The sequence below is a fragment of the Vidua macroura genome, chromosome 6, assembly GCF_024509145.1.
Source record: "Vidua macroura isolate BioBank_ID:100142 chromosome 6, ASM2450914v1, whole genome shotgun sequence".
NCBI classification, from domain to species: domain Eukaryota; kingdom Metazoa; phylum Chordata; class Aves; order Passeriformes; family Viduidae; genus Vidua; species Vidua macroura.
Window position 1 is genome coordinate 52,319,983 of NC_071576.1, and position 27,448 is coordinate 52,347,430.

Genomic DNA, 27,448 nt, shown 5'->3' on the forward strand with positions numbered 1-27,448 from the left:
GAGATGCAGAGTTAAGAGATGGCATATTAGCCAGAGGCAAAGACATTAAGAATTATTTACAGAAGTTATATAGCCACAAAATATTTTTCAGCTCTGGACTGGTCCTTGTTGCATTTAGTGTCTCAAACAGCTGCAATTTTAAGATATAATGTTATATTAATATATAATTCTTTTGTTCAGAATTTTTTTTACTCCTTGTATCTGTCATACTACACAGCCTACAAGTTTGAAAGCTGTATTTTGCATTATTTCATAGACATAACTGTTGGCCTGTTTTAATACAGCATAGTGTAGAGGTGATTTTTAAGTCAAAGATAGTAGTGCCATTTCTACATTTACCTTTGATTGCACTGGAGAAAAAACAAGTTTTGGACAAATACTAATAATAGAGTTTCTGATAAAACACAAATACTCCAGATAAATATTAAATCATTTGCTAAGGGAAAGCAAGCCACATTGTAAGGAAAGAGCTATAAACACCACTATGCCTTTCTGAGATTTCTGTTCTCTTAAGGTTTCCTCAGAGTTACACTGATCCTCATAACTATGGGGAAATCAAACTCATTTGATGCAACAGGGTCATGGTTGGGCACTAGCTGCAATCATGCTATGGGCTCCTTTGTCCCCTGCTGAACGATTAAGAAAATTTCACAGAGCTGCTTCCTGACAGAATTCCTAAGAAGCCACTTCCAGCTACACACAAGGTGCTATCCTAGCCTTCCATTCCTTGGCATTCACCTTAGTGACTAACAAGGAAGGATGAAAGTAGTACCCTGGAAGTTCACTGAAAGCCAGAGTCTACTTTTGTAAGCATAACAATTTCTCCAATTTGCTTGCTGTAACTGACTCTTGTTCCAAACAACATCAGAATGTTCCCTCTGACTTGGACCAAAATAACATTCCCGGTCCAAGGTTCAGTCACTGACCATGAGAGTTAGCAGGTGCCTGAAGAAGAGAATAAAAACGTGCAGTGCAACTTAACCAGCTTATTTCTGTTGACTCAGAGATTTTATTTCTATGACTAAAATGCTTTGGAAGATTTTTCTTCCATTAATTATTCTGATTGCAGCATCTCATAACAGTAAATTTAATGGTTTAAAAACATGCTGCCTTCTTTTCAACTGATTCTCGACCTGTTGTCTCTGGTTTCATTGGATTTATATTTGTTCTTAAATGGAAAGAGTATTTTTTCCCTATTTATCATCTCTGTTCCATATATCATTTCAGATACTCCTCTTCCCCTTCAATCCTTTCCTTTCTAGGATGAAGAGTCACAATGAATCTACTCTTGTCTTGTAGTGAAAATGCTTCCTACTTTCAACCACCTTTGTCATTCTACAATTTTCCCACTCAGAGCACAGTCAAGTGTTTTCTCTTGACACACAAAAATCTCAGTTTTTAAGAAGTGGTGAATGAACTTCAGGCAACTTGAAAAAAAAAGCATTAGTGTGGTTTTATTCAAAACACTTCATTTTCTTCAGATACAAGAGTTCTTTTCCCCTTCTGTGCTCACAGCAGAAACCCATGAATCCCACATCCAGAATCTCAGGTGAAACTCACAGTTATCCTCCCAAATAATGTCCTCGCTCTGTTCTCCATCTTTCCTTCACCTCCTGAAGTGCCATTCAAACACCTCTGGTGGAAAACTGGCCCTGGTGATTCATGACAGTTAATTCCCACTTTGGTGAGGACCAAGGGAATTTTAGTTACTGCAAGAATCTTAATGCCTGCAAAGCATGCAGCTGTATGGATGTTTACATGGAGACACCTTTCCACTGAAGATTTTTATTGTTAAAATTTAAGTCCATGATCTACAGAGGTCTGAATCACAGCCAAAGTAACTACAAAATCTTCTAGAGACTTTACTGACCTTTGCTTCTGACCTATAAAGAATCACAAAATGTTGAACCAGCTGATGTCACCGTATCCCTGAATCACACCTTGCATCTTATAATCACAGAATCATTGAGGTCAGAAAAGACCTTTAAGACCATCAACTGAACAATCTTGAAACAGTAAACCCCATCAAAACTAAGATTGACAAGAACATAACTCTTAAAAATATATCTTAGCAACCAGGAGACTGCTACACCTGTGTTATGCCAGTATCAGCACTAACTGAAACTCTGCTACCACAGATTATAAAGTACATTTGTAGGTTTCCAAATGCCCAGTCAAATCCCATGCTAAACAGAGACAGTGACTGCTCAGTTTAAGTGAATCTTTGAACATGTTTACAATAAATTTTGCAAGCTTTAAACTTTTATGATGGCAGCACTTACAACACTGATTTACTGTCTGACTCAAAGGAAGAATGCTTATGGTTGACTCAAATAACATCCTCTTGCAGGGTTTCTCAGAGACAGGTGATGATTACATAAGGCAAAATGATGGATGGAGAAATGGTGCATGACCACCTATTCATCTCGTCCCTTGTTGTGCAAGTGCAACTTAAAGACTTTCCTTAGCTTCAGGCACTTACTTGTACTTACAAAAGCTCTTCCTGATAAATTCTAATTGAAACAGATGATGATGATGATGATAAGGAAAGAGTTTATTGGATAGTAACTGTCAAATAACTTAGTATCCCACAATACTTTCTAAGCTATTCAGAAGGGAAATTATTTCAGAACAAAAGACTTGTCCAAAGTTTGACAAAGTCTAGACCCAAGTTCCCAGCACCAATGTGTCTGCACTTGTGGAAGGACAATAAACAACTTGAGAACTCCAGAGATCATTAAGGAACTGTTTTTAATATCTATGTATTAATATCTCTCTAGAAATTCCTTAAGCCACCTTGGCCCTCATTATTTTATCTTTTTACTATTTTGTACTAGGAGATGGCAAACACACAAACTGGGAAGTGTACAAGGATATGGAGCCCACATCTGCTGAGCTCTACCACAGCATAATATACCTAATAAAAAAACAGAATGGATGCTGGTTGTCTGCATCTTTCTTTGACTGCACATTTTTAAAAGTTTCGTTTTTCCTCTAACTGTGAATTACAAAGATAACCTACTCTGCAAATTATTTTAATGCTACAGAAAGGACAAATAAGCAAAGCAACAGAGATGAGCCCTGTACATCAGCCCTTTCCCACCTGCTTCCTGACCTGCAACAGGAGACTGTCTGACCATGGCCTGTGAAGGCAGATACAGCAGAGGAAACGTGACACAAACCAACACAAAACACCAACTGGAGATTGGCAGTGCAGGAGAGCTGGCATGCAATCGCATGGCTGAGGATTTCAGCCCAAAGTTTCTGAGCTCTATACAGCACCTTCCACACAGGTCCTTCCTTGCAATCACTCCCATCATAACCAGCCCATGAGCAGCAGTTGTTCAATAAGAAACCTTTCTTCATACCATGGCTCCTCCACTCCCTACAAAAAAATTCCCTCGGCCCAGCAAAGCTCTCTTTGTGTCAGAATAGAGGTTGCTTACTCTTGAACAGACATCTTGTTCCAAACACAGACAAACTTTACTCAAAATCTACAAATCCTGCAGATCTCCACTTACCTATCCAGAGTATCCTGAGGCACTTTACTCCCTCCAGCTCTGCTGTTGACACTGCTGTTCTTGTTGGCAGTCATGGTCATTTCTGCTTTCTAGAAATGTGGATATCTGTGAGAAGAAAAGTCAATTAAGCTTCAACAAGCCCAAATGACAATTAACTCCTTGAACTACTATTCTGTGTAAAGGCAGAAGTCCAGGTTGCTTCTCATTCTATAAAATGCAATCAGTGTAGTGATGATCCTGAAAAACGAAACCCTTTACTGCTCCTATTGCACATCCGCAGCCAAGTTTATCACAGCCCAGTGCTATAAATGGAAATAACTTATGGGAAGTAGGTGTGTGCTTCAGGTGCTGGCCTGTCTGATGAACAGAGCTTGATACCAAGTTGACAAAATACCACAGGTTTGGTGTGGTTCTTCCATCCATCAGAGTATGTAGAGATCCCAGCAACAGCACTGTGTGATACCATATGCAAACACCATAGCTGTGATTGGAAGTTTGACCACACCACAGCTATCCCAAGGAATAAAAAAAAGCTTTCTCACCTTTAAAGTGCAGCTCTGATATGAAAATATTTTCTAATAATGAAAATTATTAAATTATGGATTTTTGAATAAAATTTTAAAATCTTGATTGTGATATGACAATGTCACAAGCAGTCTTCTCTATTGGCCTCTGGATTCTTTAAGTAAAGCTGTCTTAGGATGCTTTTAAAATCTCAGGTAATATAAAGGATCTTTATCAATTCCTAGCTGGTTTTATAGTAATTTGGTAATCCCAAAGCAGTGAACTTAATTTCAGTCCTGTGCATAAAGTTAGGTGCCCAGAAGATGGGTCTCACTTCTGTGACGTTGCTGCACACTGCAAAGACGCAGCCCAGTACCATGATTTATTTTACCTTCATTCTGCTCTCTTAATAGCAATGTCATGCTGTGACATTGTGACTGAAGGGAAAACATGATGATATGGGTAAAAGCCAGGATGTCATCCAAGGGATGCAAAAGCAGGAATCCCTAATATCACTGGGATCTCATTAGCCCCCTCACTGATTATATCCCATGTTTCTCCAGTGTAAAGCACAGCTCTTAGTGGCCATTTCTTCTGTCATTGTAATCCCTTGAGAAATATTTTGCAAAATGAGGGAGGAATGTATTTTCATGTCATAAGATTCCTAAAATGCCAGCAGAGTTCCTTGAGAAAGAAAATGAACAGTATTTACTCCACCTGATGCTACAGGAGTCATTTATGAAGGATTCTGCAGCTCTTCTGGCATCAGTCTGGGTGGTTTCTGAGATGCTGCTTAGTTTATAAACTAAAGCATCTACCATGGTTTACAGCACTGCTACCCAGGATCTGACCAGACCTACCAATTTTTATGACCATTAACAGCACAGCTAATGCAAATATAAGGAGTGTTATGAAACTTCTTGTTTTCTCAAACCCACAGGAAGTCCAGACTGCTTGAGAAGCCACTGTAATGTGATGCTGCAAAACAAGCCAGGGGCTGACAACACACACAAAAATTCCTCCACTACCAGACCTATCACAGTCAAAGGACATTCTCTAAACCACTTTATTCCAAGCAGTTCTGCCACAAACAGAGTCAGAAAATCTGCAGACTGCAGCTCCAGAGGCAGAGTCAATCATGCTGACCACAGTCTCCACGTCTACTTGTCCTTCTCTGCTGTCTTGTATCAATTTTCCCAGATTAAGCTGAGATTTTTTTCCCCTGGTTGGTAACATTTTTTCTACACTGAAGCTCCCTAAATTCCTCCAGTGTCTCATTGTTACTGTTAGCATTACCTTATCAAGATTACAGGACTGTTACAGAACTGCCTGTTCCGACTGGAAAAGGGATTGCTTGGGACAAAAAAGGCAGCCTGCTAATGCTGGCCAAGCTTTCTAGGACTCTACATTCCACAGGGAGTAAGTAGTTTTTATAATGTTTTCCACACACCAGTTCAATACTTTTACTGTGTTAAATCTATATCACTTATTAGCACTTAATGTGAGAAAAATAAGAGATGAACACAGTAAGGAGAACAATAGCTGTTAGCATGCATGTGTAACATTAATTTTCCAATATTTGCTTTTCTGTTCAAGGCAAAAATAATCTGAAGAGACCCTCAAAAAGGTGGAAGACTGATCTGACACATTAAAAAAATGTAGTGTACTTTTATACTGCTGGTTTTGAGAGTCCACTTTTCCCATACCCAAAATCAGATTGGGGCAGGGGGAGGGAAAAAAAAAGTATGTCAGAGCTTGATAAAAATCATCATCATCAACATTTAAAAAGAGTGATTATTTAAACATTACATTTCAAAGCCACCTTAAATGTCAAGTAAAACAAAGTGGTTTGTTTTCAACTAAAGATAAATTGAGTTCCTAAAGACAATTTCTCAAGATATGTCAACTTTACTGATACAAGTGTGTTCCTTCCCATGCAGTTGGGACTATGATATAGATGGTGATATTAACTGACTTTTCTATTCAATTTTCCTTTAAAACTTATTTTAGATTAATATATTAATGCAGGTGATGCTGGTATCATCCCAGCACATGCAGAAAAAATGCAAACAACATGAACATGGCAGAAAAGCATTCAGCCATTTGCAGAGGTGCCTGTAAGGAAGGACTTATATCACCCCAAAAAACTCACCCACACACCAATCCACATCACCTCAAAAATAAAGGGGAAAAAAATAAAACAGAGACATAGAAACAAGAAAAGAAATCCTAAGCTAAATGTTACGATTATGTAGAAAGTTATTTTAGAGCCTTCAAATGAGTCTGACAGCCTGGAAGTTTATTGAATCTTTGTAGGGTCAGAATCACATCCCTTCGGCTTGGGTGAGAGCATTCCACATTACAGTATTTGCAAGTTATTCTTCACAAATCAATGGAAACCAAAATCTCTCAAGTATTGTGACATATTGTTAAAAACAAATCCAAAAATAATCATATCGCACAGATTCTGCATGTCTCAAACCATCTAACAAACCTGGTCTAGAAATACAGAATTCTGTTTTATTTGTAAATATAAAGAATTCCTCTGAAACCCTTATTTAGCCATAATTTGTGCTGTGCTCCAGACATGGTTTCACTAATTTCACTAGGATAGCTATCAAATTGGCAATTTAATGAGCCCAAATGGTAGAATCATTGTATCAATTTTGCCTAAAACCTCCGCAAACCATTTCTCAGCATCAAAAACTAAAGATGACAAACAAATATGAAAAATTATCTGATGGCAACATGGGATCTGCTGCTCGTACCAGGCAAGGTTCAACATCCTGACTAAAAAGGGTTGCTACAAAGTGGATGCTTCCTAACAGACCTTTATCATTGCAAGAAGCTCCAATACAGAATATTCCTTATGGACCATCTTCCCCCTGTTAATTGTATACTTACACTTTTTTTGTTAAACTGTGGCTTGGAGTTTTTTTATGGAGCACTGAAAGCCATCACGCTTTGGGCTAATAAACAATAGAGCACCATTGAATGCTTAATCCCATTAACAGGTGTTAGCAGGGGAGGGGTAAATCCTCTGCTCCTCCCCTCTGTAGTTTAAAATTATTATTAATTTCCTAAAGCATCCCAACACTTTGGAAGCACCCACTCACAGTCCCACTACTGAAAAAGTAGAAGTTTTTTTTCACCAAAAGCTGTGAATGGGAATGGGTTGAGGAGTGAGGCTTGGAGCAAGCACCTGGAAAGTCAAGGCAACACAGAATGCTTAAATTGCTTTATAGCTTCAAGAAAACCTCCTGCTTTCTAATACACAGTGTCCATCAGTCAGCACATTCCAAGAACTGATTCCTTCCTCTCCTTCTATGGAAGGTGACTATCACTGAACCCAGAAGAATTTACATGTGGTATCTGATGACTTGAGAAGGGAACCTCTGAATGTAGGTTCCCAAGCCCTCCCCTGGCATTATCACTAACATGCCTTGAAATTTACTTGAGATCTTGAGTTCTGATTGAGTTTTTCATGCAGATTGAAATTCCACTGATCTAGGATCTGGCAAATACGAGAAAACACTACTCCTTTGGTCTGCCCCACAGGGCAGAGACCTGGAGACATAACAGGAAGTCATAACAGGGAAGAACAGCAGGCTGCTAAAACAAATTCATGTTTTTGAAAAATTACAACAAATACAAATTTTCACAAATATATTTATAATAATTGGTGTATCTACTTATTTTTGTCCTAAAAATAGCTGCAATAGAATGGCTTTAGCTATTAAGAAGTTAGCTTAACATGTTAATTTGCTTTTCTGAGTGCTTTAAGGGAGGTTGCCCACATGTCAAGAGGTGTAGTGCAGCTGAACTCTCGTTTAGGAGTTGCAGACTGCTTTGTGGCAATTTGCCTACTCCCTTCCAGTAAAATAGATAATTATGTCCTTCCAGAAAAACGTCAGTTCTGATGAACTGGAAAGTCCAACAAAATGTTTAAAGATTCCTGCCTTGAGAGGGTGCCTGCAGAGACTCCTGAGAACATTGTTACCAGAACTCCATCAGGAATACCTGTTCTCTGGACTGTGGTTAAGTCCACAGTCTCATCCAAAATTTCCCTCCCTATAATCCACAGCCTGTTTTCAACCAAGTCAGTGACCAGTCTCTCTGCTAAGCTTTCACAGCTAGGTGGCAACTTTAATTCTAGCACAAACTTCCTACTATAACCAGCAGCAGTGGTGAACTTGGTTGCCATTGACCCTTGCAATGCCAAAACCACGGTCTCAGCAGTTCAGTCTCCACTGAACTGAACTGGTACTCCTGGGAAACTGATGTTGCAGCACTTCCTGGAGGGGAAAGAAGTTACCTCCCCCAAGCACTCTGCCTAAAGCAAAGACACCTCTCCATGCACCCTTCACCCTCCTTTCCTTTTTTTCTGCAACCTAAAATGCTTTCCCCTTTTCTGATGTTCTTGTTCTTTCCTATTTTGTGCCTTTATTCTGTCTTCTTCGCCCTACTTTATCTGCTTATTACTTAATTTATCTTCTCTCAAGCTATTCTTCCCCCACTCCTTAATTGAAAATGGGCAATATCTGATGGAGAGAACAGACCTCACTTCAAATACACTGCAGTCCAAACCTAATGCCTGAACTAGGTAAGAACTTAGGGCTAAGCTCCTCTATTACCCTTAGCAATCCTAGGGTAATCACAGCTTCCAAACTGGAAGGAAAACAATATGAAAATCAAGGAAGAAGACATTGACAGAAGGAGGTATGAACAGAAAATGTCTGTTATTGAATCAGAAATTAGTCTTTCCCTGTGTAGGCTAAAGAAAAGGTTTGATTTTTAAAAATACATTTACTATTTCAAGCTTAAATATCTTGATTTGAGATACCAGAATAAAAAGGGTCTACTTAGAAACTATGCCCAACATATATCACAATTCTTTGGTATTATTCTTCCTTTGTTCTTTCCCTTCATCCTCAGGATTTTTGCATAAAACCAACCATTTAAGTCCCAGGAGCTCACCTGTTCCTGTTGCTTACTCCTCAGTGAAGTCATAATCCTCTAATAGCAACATCAACCATTTGAACAATAATGAATTGCTTCTTGTGACACAAAAACCAAATTATAAATTTGCTAAGGAATGACAGTTGGGTAGCTTTGAGGAACAAATATTCTTTTCCATTAATATCTCTTGTGTCACAAAGGATACAATAAATGAGAAAATAGAGAGAGATGAGAAATAGAGATGAGAAAATGTCCTTTGGTATTTCCCACAGGGTGTGACCAGTCCCTAAAACATCCCAATGCAATTCACAGAGTGAACAAACAAAGACAAAAGTCTTAGTAAGTCTTAGAAGGAACTTTTCAGTTGAGCTGACACCCATGACTGAACACTCCTCACACCAAGGCTGACTGACAAAGCCTGCCAGACAGCTGAGAAGCATCCTGGCTTTGCAACTGCTGTAGGTTTTGATTTGTTAGAGCCTCATCTGAAGCAAAACACAGGTCACAGCCATCCTACAGAAGCTGCTGTGCCCAGAGTTGTCAGCACACCTCCCTTCCTGACTGTCAGGCACATGTGGCTCCCACTCAGAGCCCTGCTAGAGTAAGAATTGTAAAACTATTAGCAGTTATAGGCCTTGCAAAGTGTTTTAATGAACACATGATGGGAGGAAGGGCAATCATCTTTGGATACCTCAGTAAGGTCAAGAGCTGACCTGTGGTGATACGATGAATCTCCTTCTGGTTAGATCACTGTGTGTTAGTGACTGTTCTGAGCCAGTATCTGCCAGAAGCAGTTCCTGTCCATGATACCCAAGCTGGAAGTGCTAATGCTTCCAGTGAAGAAACTATTAATTTGCATGGACTGTCTCAATATTATGATATAACGCACCCTGGGAGGATGAGGTATGGGTTGGAGACCTCATGGATGTAAGTAGAAAACACTGGCCAAAGTTGTCTTGGCTTGTACAAAGATATGAGAACAACATTGGGTCTGTCTCTTTAGCTCTTGGCAGTTACCCAGGGAATCTGTAGAAAGGCACACAAAAGATTTTAACTCCCCTAGAGAAGAGCTTAATTCCCCTGCATCCAAAGTACATCCAGAAGTGAACCTGGACACAGGCATTAGCAGCAACAAATGGGATGGCAAGTAAGTCCATTGTTTGTATTAGGGATTTGTGCAGGAACCTTTCAGGAAGGTATCTGTTTACATTTAGAAATTATGTTCTTGCACTTAAAGCAACATCTGCAAGATGTAGAAGCACTGAGCTGTGTTGGAGCTCTAACATGGATTTCAGTTATAGTCTTAGGAAACCTGTTTAGAGGCAAGATCTACAAATTCAGGGCCAGAGATTAAAGCCCACCACCCACATTCTGGCATCTGGCTGAATGGCCCATTTTCTCAAAGGTACTCCTATTTTTTCTACTACCTCAGAAATCTATCCAAACCTCCAAATATCACTGCTGTACCAGAGATGGAGGCTTAAAACTGGCCTGATTTGAGGCAATGAGCAGCTCTCTCATGCACAGTGGCTTTCTGATTCAGATTCCCTTCATGTCTATGAACACCTTGGCTACTGCCTCCCTCTCCTTCAAACTCTACATGTCCCAAGCCAAAAGAAACAAACCCAAGTCCCCTGTGCTCCCAGGATGATAAACTGCAATGAGGTGTGAGCAGCATGACTGAAAGGTGTGTCCATGCCCAAGTTACCACTTCAGACAACTAAGTAAAGAATGATCAGAGAGAAGCATGGAGCCAGAAAAATGAGTGAATCCCAACCTCCCTCCTAGCTGCTGAAACAGAGGATGTATGCAAAAGAAGCAGCAGATAGGAGGGGTGAGGGCCAGACAAACATCAGAAGAGTTCAAGACTGCTAGAGCAAAGGTGAGGTGAAGGATACCTAACATACTATGAGAAAAACACAAATGGGAAACAAGAAAGTGAAGAGATTGTTTTTAGAAATATGAAAGGGCAATAAGAAATCCCAGGTGGGAAGAGAAATACAGCCCCCTTCTTCCCCTCCACATTGGGAACACAGTCTGTGTCCCCCAGAGAAAGCAGCCCACCTTTCCTCATGCTCCAGGATGTTTTCATTCCATGGGTAAAATCTTCCTCATGGAATAAACTTGGAATTTTTCCTAAGATACTTCAAGAAAAATGGATCTGCAATACTGACATGAGACTTCACCAAAAGAGACAGAAATTGCTGCAGTCCTGCAAAGCAGGTGCAAGTCCATGAGAGTGAGAAGTGCTCAGGGTCTGCGTAGCTGATAATTCAATACATAAACTCAATCTCAAATCTAAATTCAAGTCTTTGAATCCCTGATTCATGGGTAGAAGCCTATTCCCCCCCTCCACTACACAGCCCTGCAGTGATTGCAGAAGACTTGCAATCTAGTTCCTAGATTCCTGCAATTTCTTTACAGAATTGGTTCTAAGGGAGATTGGAGGAAAAACAGAAGAGGAGAAATAACTGAGAGAATATTGGCGGAATGACAACATAGCAGAATGACAATAACAAACTAAGCACAGCAAACTACTTCTTATCCCCTTTGTTAACAAAATTATAGTAGGTATAGCAACAAAAAGGGGGGCAGGGAGGAAAAAAGTCTGAGGCACTTCAATATCCCCAAAGAACAGAGCTTTCTAATATGGAAAAAACAAGATTTATGGCACCAACAGCTCTTACAAGACTGTGCTGTAGTAGTGCACAATGGTTTCAATTAAAGGCACCAATCATTAACCAGTACAGCTGGGCTTAGCAGCTGACAGGCAACATCATCTCTTCCAGTGAGCCACAGCTCCTTCAGGCACTTCTTGCTGTATGATATGCCCTGAAGCCCCATTTCTGGTGGAGTTACCTCACATTGTCTGCCAAGCCCTGTGACAGAGTGACTAATGTCACTGCTCAACAGAGACATCTCCTGTGCTCAAGCCTTTGTGCCTGCATCCCTCTGCCAGCCATCACACACTGATATCCCTACAGATGCTGCCCACAGCACAGCCCTGCACACTCAGCAAGCATCTCAGGGAGAAAAGCGTTTCAGTTCCCTGCTGCCTGTGTGTATCTTCCTTCTCAAATACACACACTTGCAAGCTCAAAGAAGGGAGGAATGTCTGGCACTTCTGCGGTGACCATCTGGCAGAAGCACCACTCCATTTTCTGGCAACTTGACCAGAGTCTTAGAACAATTATTTCAGTTCTTGATTCAAGTGCTGGAGACAGAAGATCAAGTTACATTTCTCTCCAGCCATCAACACTAATTCAGTTTTCACTAAGTCAGCCTTGCTGGAATTTCACTCTTCCACACTAAAACCAAAAAGAAAAAAAAGGAAAGTGTGACTCTGCACTGAAAAGCCAGTAGAATAAACATAAGGAATTTCAAGAGTTGCCCTTTGTACATATAAAAAATGCCAGTAAGATCCAGGAGAGAAGAAACTGTTTCTTCCTAGAAAGGACATTTTTATAAGATAAAATGCTGAAGAACTGGATGTATTGAAAATTACATGATATCATAGTCCTCAGCAATATCCCCTGGCTTTATAACAACCATGTAAATAAGCTTTCTTCCCTTACTGTCACAAGCTGATTGTGAGTTGAAGAGAGTACCTTCCCAGCTATGGCTCAGCCTACACCCATGGTATATGTATACCTATACACAGCCATCAGCAGAGGCACTTTTCCCAAGGAAAGACTTCAGCTCCCACAGCACTGACCTTTGGCATCTGCATGAAAGGAAAGTTTCAACAAACCACCACAAGCAAAAGTGTTATAAATCACCTTTCATCAGGCCTCCAACCACTAGCCAGAGAAACAACTGGAAACACTTAAACCTGTTTTAACATTCCTTGTAGGAGGAGGCAGGGAAACACCTCCCCATCCACCCACTGGAGCTGATTGTAGCCACCAAACCACTCTGGACAGTGGCTCCTGCCAATGGAGTTTCTGTTGAGGATTTCTGCAGCAGCAGCCTTTCCCAGCAGAGATAGAAAATCAAGCAGCAGCCACAGAAACTCTAGCTCTGTTCCCATGCGCGCTGCATCCAGAGTGGCAGGAGAGAACCACAGGGGTTTAGAAGGAGGCAAACAGAAACAAATCCACAAACAAACTGTGAATGATATCACATCTCTTTTAAACCTTCACATGCTGGGAGATGGTATTTGATGATTTGAAAGAGCTTCTCTTCTTTCCTTTTATGAAAATGATTAACATGCAGCTGTCTACATGACATGTTGGAGACTTCTCAAGAGACCGGCCGCTGTTGCAAAGAATTCACACTTCTATGATAGGAATTTCATAAATGAAGGCACTAAATATCTTCCCAGATGCAGGCTTGAATAGACTCACTGTGCTGGAGAGTTCTGCTGAGGGAACAATCTTTCTTCACAGCCCGCAGAGCAGGAGTAAACCTGACAGAGAGAAGCATTACAGCCTGAACTGCTTCGTTCTCAGACTGGGGAGAGAGAGACCCACGGGGGCTGTCAGACAAGCACTGCCCCTGTCACACCGGCCTCTGAAGAATGCTCCTAACTTCCCAAATCCCACTTCTCTGCTTGCAATCCAAGTCTGAACAGCTGTAGTGCCAAAGAGAGCACAGGAGAGCGCAGCCTCAGAAAGTATCAGATAGAAAATGTGATCTCATGCCCTTACAGTCAGCTGGATGTATCCAGGAATAACAAGCAGCCAGTGTGTGCAGGAATAGGGTCCCATTTCTTGTTTCCAGGTTGGCTGCAGTGCCATAATGTGCTACCACTTATGTTTAACAATATTGAAACAAGTAACCTTAACTTGAAATATTTGTGTGAAATCATTAATTTTATCCAGACAGCATTTGGAATGTTGCTCCGGCACCAGCATTTCTACTCAAAGTTTTAGCACTGGTGTTCCTACTTTAGCTCAGTTCAAAACTGTGAGTAAAATATAATTTAACAGCAATTTGATTTTGCAATGATCTCATTGAAAAGGCATATGCAGCATTGCCGTTGCAACACAGAAACAACCACAAGATAAGCCTAAGGGACACAGATTAACACTCTGATCAGATAAAATTTCAGTCCCTTCTCCCTTGCAGGGAATGTTTTGGCCTTTTGCCAAGCAAAAAGCATTCCACACACAGTAGGGTAAATTTGGTATAGCACCCATATGGAAATATCTTCTTCACAACAAGGCCAGGGTATAAAATCTGAACACACATACTTCTCTTACTTCGAACATGAGTGAGCCTACAGCAGAGTTTGACTCAAACTTTCCCCATGTCATCAGAGTCCATATTTGACCAAGTTTTAGAATGGCACTGGCACTAAAGCTGGAATTAATTTTTCTTTTCTTCTTTCCTATGGTTATAAGCTGAATGTAGCAGAATCCAATTTGGATCTGCTCGCTATACAAAAATATTTTTATTGTTTCTTTCAAAGTGTAGTTACTGTAGACAATAACTCTGCATCAATCAGACCTTCAGAACTGGACCTGACTACTCACAACAAAAATGTCAAAGCAGATTTTGCTATGATCAACTATGGAACAGCCTGAAGTTGTGTCAGGAAAGTTTAGACGTGATATTAGGAAAAGGTTCTTCACTCAAGAGGTCTTTGGGCACTGGTACAGGCTCCCCAGGGCAATGGTCACAGCACCAAGCCTGACAGAGCTCCAGAAGCATTTGGGCAATGTCCTCAAGTACCTGGTGTGACTTTTGCAGTGTCCTGTGCAGGGCTGGGAGTTGGACTCCATGCCCCTCATGGGTTCCTTCCAACTCAGCTTATTCTCTGATAACATATAGGTCACTTAGTGAAAGGGAAAACTGCAGTTCTATTCTGCTTTCATACAGTTTATGCTTATGCAGTTCTCACCTTAACTCTAGTTTCAGACACTCCTTTGCTACTGCTCATAGAGGGTGATACCAGAAAGGAAACTACAGCTCAGACTTCTCTCCTGTTTCCTATTCCTTTCACTGTTCCTCCTTCAGTTCAGGTGCATGCACACTCATCTTCCCAATACCAGGTAACAGAATTTAAAAACGTGCATCTACAAGTAGACAAATTGTTACAGATAGAGGTACTGCACACACAATAGTAAATTAAGTAAATAAAGTGATAGTAAACTTCACAAATAAAACTTCTTCTCCAGTAAGTAAATTGAGCAGACTAAAGTATACACACAGAGTATACAAACAACACTTTCCTACTAAAAATTCCATCATCACAAAAGAAATAAATCTTTTAAGATTAAAAAAAAAATTCTTCAGAAACACTTCAGTATCAGCTTCCTGTCAATGTATTTTCACTTGTGTTTGATTAATGAACAAATAAAAACTTTCAAGACAGATACTAAACAGTTTTGTCTGGCATGAAGTCTGCATTGCCAGATTCTATGTGGTTTCCAGTTGGTACCGCAAACTTGGCCACAGTTCATTCACAACTCAGTCCTAGTGGTCCAAAAGGTAGATAAATATCTATGAACATTTTTGTGGTATCAGGAAGGTGATTTGTATTATAGAGGCAGATAAAATTGTACCAGTGCCCAGTGGACAAAAGCTGACTGACAGCAAATTCCACCCCGCTACAACAACAACAAAAAAAGCCTTTTGCAACTCCAAAAGGTAAAGATTTATAAAATTATGAATCCAGTTCAAATACCTTTTGTGACTAGCAACTAATCTGACAATTTAGGGATCAGATGTTCTAACTGATAATTTGTGTTGAAATTTGTAGGTGTTATAAATTGACCAGGATTCACAGGCTCCTATAGAGCATGAATTCCTGAAGCTTCCTGATGGAACAACTACCTCTCTTCTTCTAGTGTGTGCCTATTACTTAATATCTGAACTCCTACCTCATTCTCCTGAGACAAATAATTCTCCCACTTAACCTAAAGAAGAATGCATGGTCGGACATCCATGTGCAACAGGTTTTCTTTATCCTATGTTTTAGTTGCAAAAGTCATGTTAAGAAGCTTTTTTCTTATCCTAGGGAATCTAAAGGTATGAAAAACATGAAATTCACTTTGGCTGATTCTTCACAGTAGCTGTGTTCTAGGTGAGGCTCTAAAGAAAATGTATGTGAGAAAATGGTTTGAAGTTTGAGGGCTTTTTTTTCAAACTGCAGTTTAATTTTATGGCAGCTTGAAGGTATTATCTCTGCTCTTTCAGACAACTGCATTTCTCAACTCTTTGATCAGTCTTTTCATCAAAAAACCAATAAGGTTGGAGTTTCTGTGTGGGTGATAAATTCACCTCATGCTCTAACAAAGCATCAAGCAACTACTCCATTCAAGTCTCACAGAAGGGAGTTTTGTCCCTTCCAGTTTTAATGGGAAAGCTGGAGCCACAACACAAAAAATGAGAGCTCTTTGGAAATGCAACCACACCCCACTCATATTCTGCTCTGTGCCCCAAGTCCCCACCCATAAATATACAACAGAGGAATACCAGCTGTTGAAGCTTTGTAGATGGCAAATCCAATATTGTGCCATTTTGGACTTTCTTCTCAAAGGATCATTCCACATGCCTTCTTTTATAAGGTCAGGATTTCTTGTCTTGGGAGGATTGATATTTGGGCATGGAAAATATCTGTGGGCATGAACAATGGGGAAATAGCATTTATAGACTGAAATAAAGCCTTTCCAATTTGTGGAAACAGCTGGAGGGAGGAAAGAATCACATGAATAGCTTGTTTAAAACTCAACAGGCTGCTGACAGTGAGTCCTTTCAGATGCCCACTATGGTTATGCTCTGACATGACAGCACAACATTTAAATCTAAAACTAAAGGTGAGTCAATGCACAGTGATTTACCCAGCATTTTGTTTCACTGCACTGAGTTTAATTAATCCATCCTTCCCCTACACATAATTTGTGGGGAGGGAAGAGCTGTTTCTTCTGCATCTTGTGTATTTCATGGTGCTGTACAAGTGCTAGAATGAGCATTAATTTTCAGTGCTGCTTTAAGCAGACAATTCATTCAACACAAAAGTAATAAGCTCAGCAGTCAGTCCAAGGGATGGCTGCACAGGAACCTTCAAGAGAGCATCTGCTGAGCTTCATGTTTCCTAGAAGTTATTTCACTCCTGCCACACACAGAGAGGCTTTCAGGTTGCAAAAGGAATCTTGTTTCTTACAAGAAAAGAGGGAGACTTTCAGTGTATGCCATTCAATACGTTTTCAGAGTAATTCCACAAGTGAATGCCCAGTGAAAATAGACAAAAAAACACAGAGCCAAAATACCACATGAGGAAACACCATAACAATCTCATTAAAAGTATTACAGAAGCCTTTCAAAACACTGTCAGCAAGGTACTTTACCCATGTTAAGGAGAAGCAAATACATTTTAAGAAATTTTCTTTTTCTATTGGAAGAAGTAAAAGCTACTTGCCAGCTAAATATTTTCCTTCAAAGCTACCCTCCTTCGGCCAACCCCTGTTAATCATTGTGCTGCTAGACAAGATTGCTTTGATGTCCACAGATCATACAGAATATTTAAGACAGAAAGCTGTCTGAATAATTCAGTGATAAGGTCAAGGTAAATCAAGGTAAAAAGTGTTTACTCCATTCTAATTTAGTCAAGAGTTTTACTTGTTTCACATAAATTTTATCTACTTTTAATCGTTTTATTTTATCTAGCACTACATAGTGCAAAACTTCTATTATTACTATTGCCTGACTTACCCAGTCACCTGGAAACTCAACCATCTAGGGAGAAACAAAGACTAAATTAGAAATACTCTTCTCTATAAGGAACAGGGAAGGGGAAAAGAAGTGTTGACTTTGATTGAAGGGGTCCAATGGCCCTCTTCAGATTAGCCAAGCAACTCAGTACTCTCATTGAGTACTCTCTGAGAGCCTGGGCAAAACATGGGATTTCAGGGTTTGTTAGGGGGTGAAAATTAAAGTTCTCTTTGGGCACTATAAACAACAAAGAAAACCCACACTTCCTTTATCAAACAGCAAATGGATCCCCCAAGAACTAGTTTCAGCAGAAACTATTATTAAAAATTCTTTTGGAAAATATTTAAGTCATGGTTTATGAAGAGAAAAGCATTTTAAAAATACACATTAATGCTTCCATTAAGAAACAAAGAATAGAAACATGCAGACAAATAACTATTTAAACAAACACTTTGGCAACAACAACAAAAAAAATTTAGTACATAACTTAACAAATGGATTTGACCCAGATTCCTACCCCCTGTTTTAAGACAACATTCTTGAGAAGAGTTCACAGGCTGCTGGTACTACTAATTTATCTCAATTGTGTTACAGCTTTCAAAGCATCAGTAAAAGACTTTCAACATCCGTTCCCACTGTGTTGCCGACACATATTCTTACCAGTAAGGGCTATTAAAAGAAGCAGAACTAAAACTGAAAACAAGAAAAAATTTAAATCATAATCAGCAATTGAAGGGAAGGATGTTTCTTCTACATACTAAATAAGAGACTTGAAGGATCTGCCATAATAGCAATCTTGGCTTGCTCTCCACTTCATATAGTCCCTAGTTCTTGTGACAAGATTGATTTCAGTTAAAATTCGTGTTTGCTTGCCTTTGGCCCACCTGGGCTGTCTTCACCTTCAGGTGATGACACTGTCATGCCATTTCCTTTATTTCAGTCTGAAAAATCACCAACTCAGCTGTGTAGAGGGAGCAAATCTAACTGCATATTCCTTTTAATGAACATTTTTATGGAGATAGTGGATGAAAGTAGTCTCAAGACACTTACGTAGTAGTTCATTAATAAGCTCTGTACAACATGATGTTGTTTTCTCAACATTTATTTTAAAAAGTATATTTTCAGAGAAGCGCTGGCATTGCGCCAGCATCAAACCACAACATAGCTTACATTAACACCCTTATCAATTCACTTTCCAGTTGCTCTACTGATTCTAAATTTCTCTCTGTGGCTCTGCTACTGAGCAAAAGTCAAAAAAGAACAAACATGCCACTTCTCTGAGTCTATAATAGAGCAATCAGAGTTATCAGACTGCTCAGTACAATCTTTCACTTTTAAGCTCCAAGACTCCACATGTCCTTTTCCTCCAAGTTGGTTTATCATGACCAGAATCACTGACCTGAATTTTCCTCTTCTGGAAAACATATTTGCAATTTCCAAACATGCTATAAAAGTCAGGAGTTGGAAAGGACCCCTGAAAACCATCCAGTCCAAAACCCCTGCTGCAGGTTCACCTAGAGCAGGTTCCACAGATCTCATCCAGGGTGGAGTTTGAATATCTCCAGAGGTTTTCTTTGCTGGAACAGTTGTTTTCATATGTCCTTCATATTTGGGTACCTGAACAATTCAGTCCATCTGATGTTACAAACTAGCTGCTGGAGCTCTATCACAATTTTCTCCTTGAAATAAGAAGCCTTGCTATAATTCTCCTTCTAATTCTTTCCAATTATTAAAAAAATAAGAGTAAGTGATGTTTTGAAAGACTGAATGAGCATCCTATTTGAACAAAGGTCTTTCACCTCCTTATTAATCAGTAAAACCAAGACTAACACTCTGTCTTGTCAGTTGAAATGAAGAAACTGCTACACATCAATAAACATTTCTCAGTCAAAGTTATAGAAGCATCTTTAAATATCCCAGTGAGAAAGAATACATTTTTAAAAAAATAAGTTTCCAGTTAACATATGTAAAATCACACCTCGAGCTTTTTCCCCTAAGCTTTTCTTTTTGCATCTCATTTTTGTTTATGTCAACATTGTAACATAAACCATCTGAGAGGTTTAAAACTAAACAGATCTAAGCAGTGGGTGAAACCACAGTATGTTAACTGACAGGAGGTTTTGGCTTTGTCTTCATCTTTAAGCATTTATTACTCAGCTGCTGTTTCTCTGCAGCAGGGGCTGGAACATTCACAGACTTCAGTCCAAGACTCCTAGTTTCCTATTAGGTGATGCTTAAGCACGTTTTTTATTGATTTGGTTGTTTCTTTAATAACTACACCATTCTTGAATTCCATCTTGCCCATCGGAATCCAACCAATACTAATTGACACTGCAGCTGGTGCCCTTCACTGAACACTGATTGTTCAAATGACGGCACACATGGCTGTGACGTCACTTGACAGCGCTGTCCCCATCTGACAGGCATCAGAGCTGGGACAAAGATGATGAACATAAGACATGGCTAGTAAGAAATTAAGGTAAAGCAGAAGAAATACAAATATGATATCTCTTAAATATTAGCCAGTTCTCCTTCAGCCAAATATAAAGCTATTTTCAAAAAACTATAATATTTTTCCTATGGCATATAATCCACCGCCAACTCTAGCGCAAGAGATTTTGTCCGCAAACAATCTGAAGAGTGGAAGAATGAAAGGTTATGAAATACATATCCTTGTCTGTGCTGGAAACAGCACAATTCCAAACCAGAGACTAATGCTGAAATACAATCCAGGGGCTGTGCTTCCATTCACAAACTGTTCCATTTGAACACAGGGTCTGGAATGAATTTTATCCTCATGTTCAACCAGAGAGCCACAATTTATTACAGTGCTGCACTTTTCAGTTTCAAAATCATATCCCTAACATTTTTTTCTGCCAAGTCCAATGGAGATTAGCAGACTTTTCAACCAGGATCATCCATAAAGAGAAAATACAGCAGAATCCGACTGCCCAGAGACATGAAGAAGCAAGTCCAGTTATGTACCACGTGGCTAAAAGAAAAGAAAACCTACTGTGCACACACAACTTCAACAGGCATTTCTGAGCTGTAAAGGCATCAGAAAGGTCCTTTCCTTAGTAACAGCATAAGTGGGATCTCAGATTTTTAGTTCAGTAACAGCATAAGTGGGCTCTCAGACTCTGGCTCTGCCTTCAAGTTACCACTAGACTGTCTGTGCAGCAGCCCAGCTCTATTACTCCTGTGTAAAATCACAGTAATGCTCTCTGACAATTTCAAAACATCCGCCCCCCCCCCCCGCCCCGCCAAATAACCAGTGCTTCCCAGTCATTGCATATTCTGCAGCTAAGATGTGCCACAAAGGTACAGACTTATTTACATCAGTTAAAATTTGAGCTGTTTCAGGACTCTCCTTAGGATTCTCTAGGTAATCATCACTCTCTGATGTTCAAATTAAAAGGAATTTAGGATTCAGCAACACTGGTATGACCAATTTGAATCTACAGGGTCACTGCTTTTTGCACCAGTTTTCTACAGTTTTCCAGTGTTTTAAAATATTTCTCTGGCAAAAAGGTCGCTCCAAAAATTGCAGCAGAGCTGAAAACATTTTCATTGATACTTCTCCACATACAGCAAGATGATAGAAGCATCTGCTGCCAGTATACAAAAAGGTGAAAGCAATTTAATTACAAAAAACATCCGATCAACTTCTGGGCTAGAACAATTTCCTCTTCTGGAAAAAGGGAAAGGAAATTGGTGACTTGGTCCTTCAGCCCAAGGATGTGATCCAGCAATCCAATCTGTGACTTAGCATGTCATTTTTAAATACTAATTTTTCCTCACAGATCTTATTGCACCAGAAATCTCTAGGTTGATCATTATATACTCCAGATTTCCACAGTACATGGAGAAGTAGAAAGTAGACTTCAGTTAACATAAACCTTTAAAGGAAGACAAAATTATGACAGCCATCAGGTACAAAAGCCTTATACTGTAAAATTTATTAATCTGTTAACTATTAACCAAACCAAACATGCCTGTAAAAAGCTTTCCATTTGATAAGTCAAAGCCACTACCACATCTCCTTTGCGTGGCGTTCATATATTTTATCTACCTGGTCACCTAATAGAACAGTCTAGATCCCTTCAAGCCTTCCACCTGTCTTTGACTGACACTGAGCAGTCATTTGACAGCATGGATGGCAATTAAAAATGAACCTTGCTTTGACTAGAGCTGCTGTAGAATATCTTTTTAAAACTCATCTCTGGGTAGCTCTGTTTGTGACTAAGAAACATTTTTAACACAGCAGCTAATAGCTCCAATGAGATGCTTCACCATCTATTTTGAAAGGCAATGTGCCAAGAGAACTGTGGTGCATTTTCAATCATCTCTTGGCTACTGCTTCTTCCAAAGTTTCTGTCCGAAGACAGCCAAAACCAAGTTCTGTGAATCACTGCTTGAATGAGATCTAATTATTCAATTAGTTTTGATGCCTTTTTTCCCTTGTTTCTTGACAGCTGTACACACCTCTTGCCCTTCAGGGCATTTGTCCACATGTCTTTCCCACAACTGGAAATGCAGGCAATTTCTTTCCCACCCATAATAGCTTTCATATTAAGAAGGGGAACTGAATACAGTGTCCTGCACATTCCCTTTGGATATAGTCCTTTTTATCTAGGGAGAGAGGAAGAGTAAAAATCTGTATAATCACCTACTCACAGACGCACTTTGCTGGGACCTGATCTGCTGCTTTGCATACACCACAGTTTTATTGCAACTCCCTCACAAAGATATTTGTCACGTTTACTTTTACCTGAATACATGAGATTATTAATAAAGCCTCAACTATGAAACTGCAAATATATGATCAACCTAGTGAATGTAAGTGGGGGAAACTTAACACTTAGCTGTGAAACATGAACTGCTTCATAAAGTGTGTTGGTTAGAAGGCTTTGATGATGAGGAACGAGGAATAAAAGAGAAAAAAAATCTCTTAATTCTCCACCTTACTCTTTATGAGTCACACTATTTTTTGTTTTGCCTGCTACTACATTAATGCAAAAAAAAAAAAAAAAAAAAAAAGCCACATAAAAACCTGTTTCAGAGCAATGTTGTCTGCTTTCTCCCTGTATAGCTACACACAAAAGAAACAGTAATGAATGGTGTAACATAGATTTACAGCAAATTCCTTGCTATCTGTTCATCTCAGTCACTAAGACAGTTGCAATGACTCAGTTGCTTTTACAGGAATACTGTCTGGGATTCAGACTCATTTTTCTGGGAGAAGATTTTCAAGGTAGAATGAAAACTGCAAGCTAGGATGCAGCCAACTGAGAAACAAAGCACTTTTTCACAATTCTGGTTTTCCACTTCCCCAACTGAACTGCCAACAGGAATGTGCTGGTTGTAGAAAAACAACAGAAATGCAAACTACCCATTGAGATACAGGATAGAGAGATTTTGTAAGTACTGCATTTTTAGCCACAGATTTGTGACAGGACTGGGAGAAAGTGGCAAGTAAATTGATATGCATTGACTCATTCACCTTTGCTTTTAACCAAAAGATAGTTAATGGTTCTTGAGAATCAAAATGTGTGTATCTCTACAGGAGCTACAGCTAGAAAAAGGGAATATTCTACTCAGTTTAACAGTGGTGCTTATCAGGCCTGAACTTTACTAACCCAACTATTACACCACTACCTCAGAAACACAATAAGGCTTAGCATAGTGAACACTATACAAACATTACTGAAAATGTTGGTCTCACTTGAGTAGTTTCTCTTCAAACATTGTGGCAATTGGAGTTTGCTGTGATGTCACCCACACAGTTTCTTACACCATCCCTGCAAAGGTGCAATAGAAGACATACATTGCTGGGACTGGCTGTTACCAGGAGACAAAGAAAACTTTGCAGTAAACTTCATGAGTCACCTAATGCTTCATTTTGCTGTAGCTTTGCAAAAGAATATACAACGTGATTGGTAATGCTGCACACCACTGCTGCCAGCAGAGCCTACATACAGAGGTCATGCCTAATAAAATGGTTGTCAGCTCCTTTTGATTGACTGTCTTCAAATGTTGCCTTTTCTACTTTCAATGCCAAAAAACACAACAGAATTTCAATCTTGCATAGAAATACTTCATTCATTAAGCAACACCTTGTCCTTAAGAAGTCTTTTTCCTCTTACTCAAAAGAGAGATTTGAATTTGTTAAAAATGCAGAACAAAGGTGTTCCCTCACCAAATACCCAGCTGTGCTGAGGTGCATAGCATCCTTTGAGAACAAACCCATTTGCATCCCTTGTCTTTCATCTTCCCACTGACTGTGCTTGGTGTGTCATAAAGTATATAGGATTATCAAATGGTATGGATTATAAGGGACCTTTAAAGATCATTTAGTTCCAACTCTCCTGCCATGGATAGGGCCAGCTTCCAGTATCCCAGGTTCCTTAAAGTCCCATCCAACCTGGCCTGGAACACTTCCAGGGATGGGGCATCCACATCCTCTCTGGGCAACCTGCTCCAGTGTCTCACCACTCTCTCAAAAACTAGAATTTATTATTTACAAATGAAAAATTTTTGTCAGAGACATCCTGATTCCTTTTTCTTTAGCATCCTGAGTGTAGCACCAGGATTCAACTCATGACATTCTGATGGAAAGACCTAAGTTCTACCACTTCAGGTAAAAAAAGCTCCAATATCTGCCAATATTAGCAAAGCTGCATCCTGTCAGCAATGCCCCTCAGAGATGGACTGAATGCTTCTAATCAGACCTGATTCTATTCAGGAAAGGTCAATTATGCATCACAGCATATACCACAGCATAAGTCACAGTTGAGACAGCCACTGTGCACAGAGTATCATCATACAAATTCAGAAAGCTTCAACCCACACAGAAAAGCTTCAGAACAACCCACTTCAGAAAGCTTCAACCCATACCTCATCAGAAGGCTTCAAGCATCTGCCCATACAAAGTAACATCATGTCACACCAGAAGGCTGCAAGTGTCTACCCTTCTTGTCCTTCAGCCCATTGCTCATGCACTGCACCTGTGTGCCCTCTGTTCCCTTTGGTAGATGGTCAGTAACATCTGGGCACTCCATGGCTCATTGCTGTCAATGCTGCTCACCTGCTTTTCACAGCTGTACCCACTGGGGATGAGGCTCAGCCGCAGCCCCACTCCCACTTCTCACAAGCTATAAACCTACAATTATGTTCTACTTCAAAAATCCCTCCTCCTTTTTATTAGTTATGTCATATTATCTTATTTATGCAACTATTATTTACCTTCTTTTATCTTCCCTGCATAGGAGGGGAAAATCCTGGTATTACAAATCCTTCTAGGAATCAAGACTGATAGGTACACGATAGAAAGAGAGCTCTCCATGTCTGTGATTGTATCCTTTTGTTTTCTCCATGTTTTACGTATGAGTGTGATTTAGCATACAACATAATAGATAACCTACAGATAACAAGTGGTTGCAGTCTGCTGCATCTTGTAGTGTTCACTGAGTAATTTCAAAGGGAGATATTGGTTGAATATAAATGACATGCTCTTGCTCTTTTTTTTTTTTTCAAGTAACTGCAAGAGAACAAGTAGGACTGCTCACCCCACAGGTTCAACCCTGGCCAACACAGCTATCTGAATTTCTCTAACCGTTCTGCAAAAAAGTCAGTTTGATTCAAGGGTGTCCAAGCCTCCCTGTAGCACCTCCAGTGGTGCTTTGATCTGCCAGAACTTTAATCTGGCATTTGGAGATTACATTGTCCCCAAAACAATGAATAAAACTTCTTAACAAATGGAAAATGTATTGAGTCAGCACTGGTTCAGCCCTACACAGGAGGTACTGCAAATTGCAGAGAAATGTAGCCAGTCATGGCTGGTTGCTTCACACACAAAGAGCAGTCAGTCAGTAACAAAGAGCAGGAAGAATAATTTTCTCTCCTTATCCATATGCTTTCCTGACTAGGGCCCACAGGGGATTTGCTGATAAAACACAACTTTGTCACATTTGTCAGACCTGAGGCTGTCATGGAAACATAACTGATGGGACAATCTTTAATGAGCCACTGTCACAAGGGCAATCTGCCCAGGGCAAGAGTTGCTGCTCCTGTTCAGCAGTGAAACAGCCCAGCAGGTCCCAGTATCCCCCCACTGCCACAAGTGTCCTGGACTGTATTGTTTTGGGAACACCATGTATCCATGATAGTGAAAAAATCTTTTGCAGGATTCCTCATCTACAATGATGGGTCAGTTTGCTTTTAAATCAGATCATAAGGAAATCTTGCAATGATAAGTGTTGAAATGATAAGCTGAGCCAGAAGCCTGGGTTTTGACTTTGCTAGCCTTCTGCCCACCTCACAGAAAAGCCAGCTCTCATCCAGAAGAAGAATTATGTTTTAACAACATTCTCTCAACTCCTTTCATAATATCAAGTAGCTTTTTCATCCCCTGCCATGTTCCTCCAGCTATTTCCTAGCATTTCACTTTTCCACCCAGACTCAGGAGCAGTTGATTGTTCCCTCACTGCAAGCAACAGGTTTCTCCTTTTCTCATGACAAATCATTTTTTTTAATAGTAAACACTTTAATGCTTCCAGAAGCCAGCATATCATTTGGCACCAATACAGGTAGTAAAAACTCACCCTTCTCAGGAACCAGTTGCAGTTCACTTTGGAGTCTGTCCTGTCACTGTGTCCTTGAGGAGCTCCTGTGATGCCAGATCTCAGAAGACAATCAGCCCACGGGCACTGCTGCTGTAGCCAAGATCTCACCAGAAATGCAGCTGCCAAAATGACATTACAGACCTGATACAGTTCAGCAAGAGGCTGGTACACAGGAGAATTCACCTAATGTGGCCTGGTTTTGTACATGGTAATATTGAGGTGGAGAAAGAATAATTTGTTCAGGATTTCAGGACATCTCACAGCCTGACTGAAGCAGTCATTGCCTGACTCCTGGAATCTCTGGGTAGATGGCCACTTTTCAATCAGCCTGCCCTACCTAGAACAAGAACTGCAGATTTTCCAGAAAAATCATGAGAACCTTTAGCATAATTCCACTGCCTTCCTCTACCTGAGGATCTCACCCTACTTTTAGAACAGGTAGTACACCCATTATCAGAGTCACAAGGTCAGGAACTGCACTGAGAACTGCTGATAAGGTGCTGCAGGCTGATGACCTTGGGCTGCCTTCTGAATGCCCAGTTCTTGCAGATGTTATTGATCCCAGGAGGCATCCTGTGCTATTGCAGTACATGGCACCAAGTCAGGCTGACATTTGTTTACTGAGTCATGCCTACATTTGTTTTCTGCTGTCCCTACACATCAGCCAATAGTAAATAAACCACAGCAGGGACCTCAGCTCATTATGTGTTTCAGCAGAAACCTGGATAATATGTTCATAGGAGAGGAGAGCATCTAAAATCTGGCAGCACATTCTACTGTGCTCTGAGATTGGAGCAAAAAAAGGCTGATGGGGTTCTCTGCTCAACCAGCTTGGATAGCAGCCCCCACACCACGAAAAGAGCTCCAAATATGTGGGCACAAAATCAGTGTTTCTAAATGCAGTTAGTTAAACCTCTGCCTTCATCTAAACTTTACATGTAACGAATCTCATTACTAGGGGCATGATTTTGCCTTCCTGTGCCATGCCTCTCTTCACTCTGACCGTCTGTGGCTCCTGCCACACTAGAGTCTCCTACAGGAAGGTCAGGGGGAACAGGCCCATGAAAGGAAGTGACATTTCAACATTATAGCAGAGGCTTGATGCTGAAGGAGGCAGAAGGCCTAAATGGACCATATTTCCAGGCACAGGACTGGCTCTCCTTCTTCACTGAAGCCAAGGTC

The 27,448-nt window shown here is 40.1% G+C and overlaps 1 protein-coding gene across 2 annotated transcripts in view; it reads right to left on the reverse strand.

Moving 5' to 3' along the window:
* DENND2B (DENN domain containing 2B) overlaps nt 1-27,448 on the reverse strand; it is a 151,886-nt gene that overhangs the window by 82,024 nt on the left and 42,414 nt on the right. For both annotated transcript variants that reach the window (XM_053979517.1, XM_053979515.1), the window contains exon 3: nt 3,522-3,626. In XM_053979517.1, the coding sequence (XP_053835492.1) occupies nt 3,522-3,601 (80 nt within the window). In that variant the 5' untranslated portion in view covers nt 3,602-3,626. The remainder of the gene's footprint in view (nt 1-3,521; nt 3,627-27,448) is intronic.